Genomic DNA, 10,610 nt, shown 5'->3' with positions numbered 1-10,610 from the left:
GCCCCGACCCCTCCTGCGGCTGGAAGGGAATCGGGACAGCCCCACAGCCGTCCCCTGGCCGGGAGGGATCCGTTCCAGCCCCCTCTGGGCATCCCGGAGCCGAACCGAACTGAGCCGGGCAGAGACGAGCTGAGCCGAGCCGAACCGAACCGAACCGGGCAGCAGCGGCACCGCGCACCTCCGACGGCAGCTGCCCGCCGCTCTCCGCCAGCCCCCACCTTCCTCCTCATTATTCCTTTTCCCTCCTCTCCACCTCCTCCTCATTCCCTTTTCCTCCTCCTTTTCCCTCTTCTCCCCCTTTTCCTTCTCCTCTCTTTCTCCTCCTCCTTTCCTCACCTTCCTCCTCCTTCCTCCACCCTCCTCTTCACCCTCATTTACTCCTTTCCCTCTTTTTCCCCTCTCTTTCTTCCTCCTTCCTCTCTTCCTCCTCCTTCCCCCTCTCCATCCTCCCCCTCGTTCTCCTTTCCTCACTTTCCTCCTCCTTTCTGCTCCTTCTCCTCTTTCCTCCTCCTCCTCCTTCCCCCCTTTCCATCCATCCATCCTCCTCCCCTCCTCCTCCTCTTCCCCCCCCTTCCTCCTCCCCTCCCTCCCCCCACCCCATTTGGGCAGCTCCGTTCCCGTTCTCCTCCACCAGACGCCGCCGCTCTCGGGGCAGCGCACTCGGCAGCAGCAGCAGCAGCAGCGGACCCCGGGGCGGGGGGAGCAGGCAGGCAGACAGCCCCCTCTCCCCCCCCGGCCCCTGCATGCCCCAGCGCCGGGCATGGCCCGCAGGACGCGGCGGGCTGCGGGGCTAGGGCTGCCCTGCTTGGGGCTCCCCTGGTTGGGGCTGCCCTGGTTGGGGCTGGCGTTGCTGCCCTGGGCCGTGCCCCCCGCCGCCGCCCCCCCAGGGGGCTGCCCGTCCGCCTGCTATTGCGTGGCCACCCCGGAATTGGTGCAGTGCCGCTACGAGAGCTTGGACGAACCCCCCCGGGAGCTGCCCACCTCGGTGCACAACCTGAGCATCTCCGGCAGCAACCTGAGCGTGCTGCACCGCGCCGCCTTCGCCCCCCGCCCGCTGCCCGACCTCCGCCTGCTCCGCTTGCACCACGACAACATCCAAACCATCGAGGACATGGCCCTGCAGGGGCTGCCGGCCCTGAGAACCCTCGACCTCAGCCACAACCCTTTGCGTTCGGTGGCGCCCGGCGCTTTCTCCGGCGTCCCTCTGCTGCGCACGCTGCAGCTGAACCGGGCTCTGCTGGCCGCCCCGCTGGAGGAGCAGCTCGCCCTCGCCCTCCGCAACCTCAGCCTGCACCGCCTGGAGCTGGAGGGCAACGAGCTGCGGGCTCTGCCGGTCTCCCTGCTGCCCGCCGGCCTGGAGGAGCTGGATCTCCGCAACAACTCTCTGCAGCGCTTGACGTCCACCGAGCTGCTCAGCCTGGAGGCTCCGGGTTTGCGGGGGCTGCGGGTGTCGCTGGGGTCCAACCCGCTGCATTGCGACTGCTCCCTGCGCCCTCTGCTCTCCTGGCTGCGTTCATCTGCATCCCGCGTGCAGGATGCGCGGAGTCTGCAGTGCTCCAAACCAACGTCGTTGCGTGGGACCGCGGTGCTGAGGTTGCGGCCCGAAGGGTTGGGTTGTGCGGCTGATGAGGGTGGTGAGGCCGGGCAGCTGGAAACGGCTTCGTACGTCTTCTTTGGCATCGTGTTGGCCCTCATCGGCATCGTCTTCCTCATGGTGCTCTACCTGAACCGCCGCGGCATCAAGCGTTGGTTGCACAACCTGCGGGAAGCTTGTCGTGATCAGATGGAGGGTTACCATTACCGCTACGAGCAGGACGCCGACCCGCGCCGTACCAGCGCCGTCGACACCCCCGGGCTCTGACAACATCAGGCTCTGGTGGCACCCCGAGGTGCTCCTTCCAGCTGCCTCCATCCCCAGCATCTTCCTGGTCCCCATCTCGTCGCTGCTCTGGAGATCCAAGGTTGGGCTGCATCCCAGTGGGCAGCATCATCTCCTGGGGGCTTCTGGACCTGCTCAGCCCGGACTCTGATGGCATCACAATGTCCTTCCTCCAGCTGACTCCATCCCCAGGGCCCTCCTGGTCTCCATCTCATCACAGTGCGGCTCTGGAGGAAGAACTGGTCCTAGAGATGCTGAGTGCTCCTGTTGGGCTGCATCCAAGCAGGCAGCATCATCCCTCGGGGCTCTGGACCAGCTCAGCCCTGCTCCATCCCATCTCTGGATCCGTCCACTTGCCCCAATGCGAGTGCTGGGATGGTGGGCGATCATGGGGACACTGTGATGATGAGCCGGTCCCCAAACATCACCCCATCCTGGCTCCCTTGCACTGCAGACACGAGTGTGAACTGCGCACATTACAGGGAGCAGCAGCCCTATCTGAACCTGTCCTGGACATTCCCGGAGCCCGGACTCGACTTTGACCATGTACAGCTCTTTCCTATTAGATTTCTATTTGACTAACGCAAGAACTTTGCTCAATTTCTCTCTTTTTTTCCCCTTTTCATTTCTCGCCCTGCTCTCCCCACGAACCACTCTGAGCTCTCCCAGGCTCAACCTCCTCCCATCGGACCACATCCCCATCTCTTCCCAGGCACAAAAGGACACAGCCACGCAGGGATCGCCCCGCAGGTTCCTTCCTGCATGTCCCCATGGCACCGGGGCAGCTCCTTTGGCCTCAAACCCCTTCTCAAACCCCGGCTGTCTCAGCACATCATGGTAACGAACAAAGCCAAAGCTCTGACTCTCATTCACCTGCTCGTGTTTGCTTAGAACCGTGCCTGTTACGATATCCTAGAGCAAATATATCCAAAGCCGCATCCCTTGTAGCGTCTGCTTTCTATAGAGTGGTTTCCAAACGTCGTCTGATTCAGGCCATGCCATTATGGTCAGATTTCCAGTCTCTCCCGGAGGTGCAGAGTTTCACCGGGCTCAGAAACTCCTTTTGCTGGGGGCAGAGCAGCTCTGCGGGACTAATGCATGGAGCTCAGCCCTAATTCCTCCCTGTGAGCAAGGCAGGGGCTCGGTAACTCATCCCAGTGGTGGGTTTCCAAAGCAATTTGGGTTGCTCGAGCATTTTTGTTCCATCGCTCATCAGACATCTGTGCCTGCAGAGCAGCTGCGGGCAGAGCTGCGGGGCCACCACTCGTGGCGACTGCGAATGATCGTGTGATGTGATATAGAGCTGAAGTTGGGTACGGGGCTGAGTTGGCTGCACTTCAATCCATGGGGGTTTTCCTTTCTGTGTGCTGAGCCAGGGCTGAGGATGGGGCTGCATCCACGGTGCTTGGGTTTGGGATGCTTGGAAGTATCTGGGTTTGGGATTCAAGGATATGCCTGGGTTTGGGATGCTTGGAAGTACCTGGGTTTGGGATGCTTGGAAGTACCTGAGTTTGGGATGCTTGGAAGTTCCTGGGTTTGTGATGCTTGGAGGTGCCTGGGTTTGGGATGCTTGGAAGTTCCTGAGTTTGCTCGAAGGTGCCTGGGTTTGGGATGCTTGGAGCCTGAGGATTGGGCTGCATCCCTGGTGCCAGTGCCTGGGTCTGGATGTTTGGAAGTGCCTGGGCTTAGGATACAATGAAGTGTCTGGGTTTGGGCTGCTCAGAGCCCCGGTGAGGTTTGGCATGGAGCAGCTATTACCCAGAACATCAGGCTGGTAAATGAGGAAGGAAGGAAACAGCTGTGATGAGTCCTGGGCTTTTTGCTCCCCTCTGTGTGTCCGCAGCACCTGCACTGGGCAGCTGATTCTGCAGAACTTAGGCAGAAGTCAGAGCAATTATTTCCACCCCGTGCATCCCATTACTTTGCACTTTTTTCCTTTGAGTTTGCCCTCTGATAGGGGCAGTGGAGCTGGTGCAGAGGGGTGGGGCTGCACTTAGCTGTCTGTATTCACGCAGTGCTGTGAGCCCAAGTGAGTGTCCTGGATGCTCCAGCAGAAACCTGCTGTTTTGGGGGGGGATCTTTCCCTTCAGGGCTTTCCTCCTGTCCCAAGAACTTGAGGGCTCTGGCTCCAAGTGCTTTCACTGTTGGGATCTTGCAATTGAGAGCATTAAAGCCTCAGAACGTGGGGGTGGAAGGCAGAAGGGGATGCAGGAGGGGAAGCAGAAGGGGATGCAAGAGAAGATGCTGGAGGTGAAGCAGGAGGGGATGCAGGAGAATCATGATGGGATGATGGAGGGCAATGAAGGAGGGGATGCGGGAGGAGATGCTGGAGGGGATGAAGGAGAAGCAGAAGGTGAAACTGGAGGGGATAGAAGAGGGAATGTGAGAGGAGATGGAGGAGGAGATGCTGAGCAGGTATAGGAGGGGATACAAGAGGACATGCTGGAGGGGATGGAGGAGAAGCAGGAGGTGAAACAGGAGGGGATAGAAGAGGGAATGCAAGAGGAGATGGAGGAGGGGATGCAGGAGGGGTTGCTGGAGGGGGTGCAGGAGAGGATGCTGGAGGTGAAGCAGGAGGAAACGTAGGAGGGGATGCAGGAGGGGACACAGGAAAGAATGCAAGAAGAGATGCAGGAGGAGATGAAGGGTGTAATGCAGGAGGCAATGCAGGAAGCACGATTTTTGCCCAGGCTCAGATTGACCTTTCTGGTTGCATAAACTAAGACATGTGCTGAGATAAAGCAAACTTTGAGACCCATTGTGGTTTCCCAGATCTGGTTCTCCTCCTTTCTCTTTTTCTCCCAGCTGTCTCTGTGTGTTTTCAGTGCTCAGAGCTGCACGGGGTGGCCATATCTCTGCTGTGAGATGTTTGTAGGGTGCACTATGGGTTCTCCTGGTGGCATCTGCAATGTCATGCAGCAGGGGCATGAAATGGGGTAAAACCTGCTGCTTTTGGTGCTGCTGGTGCAGGTCTCAGGGTCTCAGGTCTGTGCAGGGAAGGCTGCTCATTGAAATCTCCAAAGGGAGAAAAAAAAAACCCTCAGCTTTTGGACTTTTCCTTCCGGGAGAAGCAAATGGGTGCTGTCACTTCATTGCAATGGGGAAACTGAGGCACGGACAACATTGCTGAGAGCAGTGAGGGGTTCAGGTAGAAAAAGCAGCTCAGAAAGCCAGCAGCTCATCTGCACCACGTCATTGCAGGGTTTGTGTTTGCTGTTCTCTCTTGGGGCACTCATAGAGGCAAAGCTCAGACAGGACAGCTGACAGAACACAGTCCCTGTGCTGGGAAACTGAGTGGATCCCAAAGAAATCGGGATGACACTGGATCCTGTCTGTGTATCTGTATAGAGGCTGTGCTGCTGTTGGGGTCAGCTCAGGAAGGGAAAATGGAAACGGTGAGAAACTGGATGAAAAGTGCTAAGGGTTTTCGTATTCCTGTTTTGCTGCCTTCTCAAGGGTCATTAGTAGCCACGTTCCCAGGACCCAGCCCTTCTAATTAATTGTGCTGGGATAAGGCTGGGGATGGGAGCTGTGACCTCCAAGCATTGCTGAGCTCAGTGATGAGCCCCCTTCAGCATTGGGATATGATTGTCCCTCTGGCACTCAGGGCTGAGGGGTCTGAAACCTTGGAGACCCCCCCTGCACCCCATGGCACCCCCAGCCCCACATCCTCCTGTCCCAGCATGGACTCACCTCATCCCTTGGGTTGCCTGAGCCCCCCCCCAGCCCCACATCCCCCAGCCCCACATCCTCCTGTCCCAGCATGGACTCACCTCATCCCTTGGGTTGCCTGAGCCCCCAGACATCAATGCCATGGGTGGAAATCCCTCTGTTTCACCCATAAGGGGCATCAAAGAACCAAAAACATGAGTGTCAAAATAAAAGCAACCTGACAGGAGAGTTCCTTGGGGGTGGGTTCCTTGCTGCGATTGTGTCTCAAGCAGATGGGACAGATGGGTCTTCCATAATCATCCCACATCTGGATGATCTTCCAAGACAACCTGTGTTCCAGGCTGTTTCAAGCACGTTGTTGGCACACTGGGGACAGGTGGGATCTCTTGGAGAGGTTTCCTTGTCCTTTATGAAGAGGAACCAGAATCATCTTGGTAAGGTATGAGTACAGAACCTGAAGCTTAACCCCCTGCAGATGCTGCTCTGCGTGGGCAGGACCAGCCTGCTCCATCCTCATGGGACAGGTTTCTTAGAACAGAAAGGCAGACCTTTGGTTTACATTGCCAAGGTGTGAATGTGAATCCAGGCACTGCTGGGACTCACCAGGCTCAGTGTGTGTCCCCATACAACACTCTGATACTCCCCAAACCCCACAATTGCTCTCAGGCATGGGGCTGGGACTTGGGGCTGGTGCTGCTCCTGGAGGAGATGGGGTATCCGGAGATGAGAACGTTGGAGGAGAATGATTTGGAGGAGGTAAGATCAGCAGAGCCCGTCCACAAGGTCCTGCCCTCTCTGCCCCTCAAACCCAGCCAGCCCTGCTGTCCTGCACCCTGAGTACCGGCCACGGGCAGGTGGGGACACCCAGCGCCCATTAGTGCCATTGCAGGTGGTGATGGATTCAGCTCCCTCCTGCTGCCCCTGTATTGGTCCATTCTGCTGCTCCCTGCACCCAAAGAGCTGCAGGGGATGCTGGAATCTCTCCCTGCAAAGCAAACATTGCACTGTCAGAGCAGCACGGGGCATAAAGCAGAGAGAATGAGGGGTAGCTGGGAGGATGATGGTCCAGACAGGAGAATAAAGCACAGATTGGTGCAGAAATGGGGATGGAGTGCACAGCCACCCCCAGAGGATGCAGGAACCCTCCTGGACGTGCTGTGGCTTCTGTCCATCTGCTTCACAGCCCCAACCAACCACCTGAACCTGCTTAAATGCAGACCTGACCTCCAAGAGACGTCTCCATTCGTGTCACTCACCGGGTCGCTGCTCCCTCAGGTCGCACTCTGACATCAGTTCTCTTCCTCTGGAGTTCACAAGGATCATCCTTTAGCTTTAGGAAACACTTTAGGATCAGCTCCAGGAAACTCTGCTTGTTCAGGGCTGTGGGGAACAAGAATCCACCTGCAGATGGAAGCTCACTGCAGGGACTTCCAACCCATCCAAACCCACCCCTCTCAGCCCACATCCCCCCTGCACCGAGGCACAAACCAGCTCTGTCTGAAGGCAACAAAGCTCAGCTGAAAGAACACCGATGAAACGCAAAGGGTTGCGACTACCAAGAGAATAGTTTATTATTTCTGACACTTCATTCAGCTAAATCCACGTAGCAACACACACAGAAATACTTCAGAAAAGTGCAAATTCTCACTCGGTCATATGCCCTAATTGTACAGAACAGACACTGGATAATGAGATTACAGATGCAGAACTCCCTGGGACTCCAGGTAAGAGTGGTGCAGCTCTGGCTGCTTCCCTCCCTGCATACAAAGCCATTCTTAGTGGGCAATAAGCAGAAATCAGCCATCCAGACTTGAATCCAGGCCTCAGCATGCAAACAGTCCCTTTCCTAAAGCAAACTGAAACCCTCAGTAACCCAAGAGGGGCACGAGGTGCTACCCGAGCAATGCTGGAGCAGGGAGTGTGAATTCTGGAGTGCTTACAGAGCGCTGCACGTCACCTCAGTGTCTGAAACTGAAAAATACTGAGCTTTAATTGTTTCCTGTGTGAATGATGCAAGCAAGGATTTCCCTTTCGAGGCACTGAGGGCATCAGGAGACCTACACAGGCAGGACTGCAGCAGGGGAAGAAGACAGGCCCACAAACACAGCAGGGCTTTGCAGATGCAGTGAGAGCTGCACTTGGGCTTCCAGGCCAGCCCTGCCATGTCAGACAAGCTCCTTCCTTTGCTTCATTCACGCCACGGTAAGAAGTGTCTTCTTGAGTTGTAGGGAGACATGAATACCACCTGAAGCTATGTATATCACAGACTGGACACTGCATCACAACTAGAACAGCTGGCTGCAAGCTCTATCACACAGACACCAAACTCTGCCTGGCAAGTCTCTTATTCTAACACAGATCCCCTCCGAGACCCTGGAAATAAAGAGTTCTGCCACGTATCCGAGTGAGACAGAGATTGAGTCTGTCGCAACAAAAAGGGAAAAGACAAAAATCAACCCTTCTAAATGCTACAAACACAAACCACAGGCAGCTGGGTCGCAGGTCAAGCTGATGGCTGCAGCTTTACAAAAGGTGCACTGGAACTGGAAGCCTCGTAAACAATGAACAGGATGCATTTGTTCGATCAGCTTCTTGCTCGAGTCTGGAAAGCTTTTGTTCTTGCCTGGGAGGCAGCAAAGAACAGCCGAAAGCTGAAAGGAGATTGTGCACAAGTCCAAACAAACTCTGACACAGTCACAGGGCAATGCAATGGGAGAGTTACAGTCCTTCACAGTCGGAGCAATGAGGGGGCAGGGAGGAAAGAGTTCCTCAAGTGGAACGGTATAAATACATCCAACGGTTCAACAGGGTACAGGAAAACAACGGTAGCAGCAGTTTACAAACAGCAACAGTAATGATAACCTTAAAATACATTCAGTACGTTGTGCCTGTCGTTCCAGAAGCACTTCTACATCTACAGCTCATCTACAGACGAGGAGAATCCCAGGCACTGCACTACAGGCATTCACACCATGAGCAGCACCCAAACAATGGGAAATACAACCACGAGTCAGCTGCTCCCATCTGAACTACCAGGAGGTGCTCAAGTCAAAATCAGGGCGTGCTGCCCAAGGGCAGAGCTCACTCAGGTCAGGGCAGGAGCCAGAGCTGAGCCCTGCAGTCAGGATATGCCATCACACCTCCCCAGAGCTGCACAGAGCAATGAGTGCACTCCCAGGGTAAACGTCTCAGCCGTTCTCATCGCATCGGCCACGTTGTACAATCGAGAAGGGGAAAAGAAAACAAAAAAAAAAGGGAACTTTTTGGCATGAGATCCACTTCAGTCGGTTGCGGAACCATTTGGAAACGCTTTCCCTTAAAATAACAAATAAATAAATAGGGGTTGGTTACCAAGAATTTGTGCGACGCGGACCTTCCGCGGCACACATACATTCACACCTTCACCCACGGTCATAGTGCAAAGCTGCTGTGGGCACCAACACTCCACACTGCACAGACACCCGGTGCCATTTGGATGCGATGCACACGAGGGCACAATGGGGTGGAGGGCAACAACAGTGGCAAAACAACACCTTTAACCTCGATGCCTTTTGGGATCCCCCCATATAACCTTCAGTACGGAACCTGAGTGCTTGGGTTTGTCTGTTCCTCTTGTTTGGTTGCTGTGAACGGAGTGGATGGATGTCCACATGATGGCTGACTTAGTTTTGAAGGCTTACGTTGGCCAATATCCTCCACCATCAACACCCAATTCTTCCTGAACGTGTCGTTGTACTTCAGAACTGGGGGGAAATCTACATGTTTCTGGATCAGCACCTGCCAGGAAAGAAGCGATGAGCAGGATTGCTTTCTGCTCGAGCCAAGATAGGAAACTGATATCGAGAGGGTGCTAAAAATCCACCTTAAAAGAGCAACAAACTGCTGTTCTAACAGAAAGGACTTTATCAGGTGTGACAAATAATATGAGTTAGTAAAAGATAGTAATAATAGAGAGTGTCTGTATCTCACCTTTCCTTTCTTTCCCCCTGTTTTGTTTTGTTTCCTTCACTAGACAGCATGACTTCAAGCCATCGCAACCAAACAAGTCCCCAGCTGGTGTTTTCATATAAAGATATTACATTTCTGAAACCTTTAGTAGAAAAAAATAACTTCAGTCCCTTCAGAGGTGTGGGACAAGAAGGGGTTATAAAGCCCACAGCAATCAGAGCAGGCAGTTTAACCAAAGGTGAATGGGTCTGTGCCCTTTTGGAAGCCCCAGGAAGGCACTGAGTAACCCAAAAACCCAGACTGCATGTGTTGCCACTATTGTTTCACACCCCAGCGAGTGTTTGGAGATATACGCAGGAAAGAAACAACACACGGAGAGCACCTCCAACAACAGAAGGATACGAAATAAGTGGAGAATGTCCAATAGGAACAACTTGCCTCAACCAGGTATGCAAAGCACTGAACTCTACTTGAATGGATTTGGGAAGTAAGAGCTGGAACACCACCACCAACACACACACACACACACACAATCACAACAGCTACGAAGAAGCAGCACTTCTTTGTCAGCTCAGGGTGATGGCTTCCAACCAAGGTGTCCTGGGTACCTGAAAGCAGTTTAAGACAAGAGTCAGTGGCTACAGACCAACTGTTTTAACCCTGCTGTGGCAGTTTGTTGGCGCTGTGAAGGTCAGCGAGCCTTTGGTCAAAAGAAGAGGAAATTACAGGGGAAATTCCAGGCAGTACATTCCACCTTTCTCTGCTTATCTCAACCGACAAAAGAACGCTGCTTCTTTACAGAATAAAAACGTAGCTGCTTGTTTAAACACACACACACAGGCACACAGTAAACAGAGTTCTGTTTCTTGGTTCCTTGGTTGGATGCGGTGCAGCGCAGCGGCTCCTTCCAACACCAGCTGCAGGACAGCTAAGCTGAGCGCCAGATGAGTCCGTTCTTATCAGGCTCGAGAAAGTTCTCAATCAGAGCATCCACGAGCTTCTGACGCTCTTCTTCCAGCACAGCTCTGTCACTGGGAGAGAACAGAGAGAGGTCAGAGGTCTGAGGAACAACAGGACTCAAAAAATAACCAAATGAAAAGCAAGAGCTGAG

At 54.5% G+C, this 10,610-nt stretch overlaps 2 protein-coding genes across 3 annotated transcripts in view; one reads left to right on the top strand and one right to left on the bottom strand.

Moving 5' to 3' along the window:
- The first annotated feature begins 594 nt into the window (after positions 1 to 594).
- On the top strand, positions 595 to 2,817 carry TPBGL (trophoblast glycoprotein like). Its single transcript, XM_015852628.2, has one exon. It carries the CDS (start codon positions 761 to 763, stop codon positions 1,859 to 1,861), a length of 1,101 nt encoding a protein of 366 aa, XP_015708114.1. The 5' UTR covers positions 595 to 760; the 3' UTR covers positions 1,862 to 2,817.
- A 4,280-nt stretch (positions 2,818 to 7,097) lies between these two features.
- The window catches only part of PGM2L1 (phosphoglucomutase 2 like 1), a 38,416-nt gene continuing 34,903 nt past the window's right edge, over positions 7,098 to 10,610 (bottom strand). For both annotated transcript variants that reach the window (XM_015852627.2, XM_015852626.1), the window contains exon 14: positions 7,098 to 10,530. In XM_015852627.2, the coding sequence (XP_015708113.1) occupies positions 10,428 to 10,530 (103 nt within the window). In that variant the 3' untranslated portion in view covers positions 7,098 to 10,427. The remainder of the gene's footprint in view (positions 10,531 to 10,610) is intronic.

This window comes from Coturnix japonica, chromosome 1, assembly GCF_001577835.2.
Source record: "Coturnix japonica isolate 7356 chromosome 1, Coturnix japonica 2.1, whole genome shotgun sequence".
Taxonomy (NCBI): Eukaryota; Metazoa; Chordata; class Aves; order Galliformes; family Phasianidae; genus Coturnix; species Coturnix japonica.
This window is presented reverse-complemented; position numbering and strand designations above follow the sequence as displayed.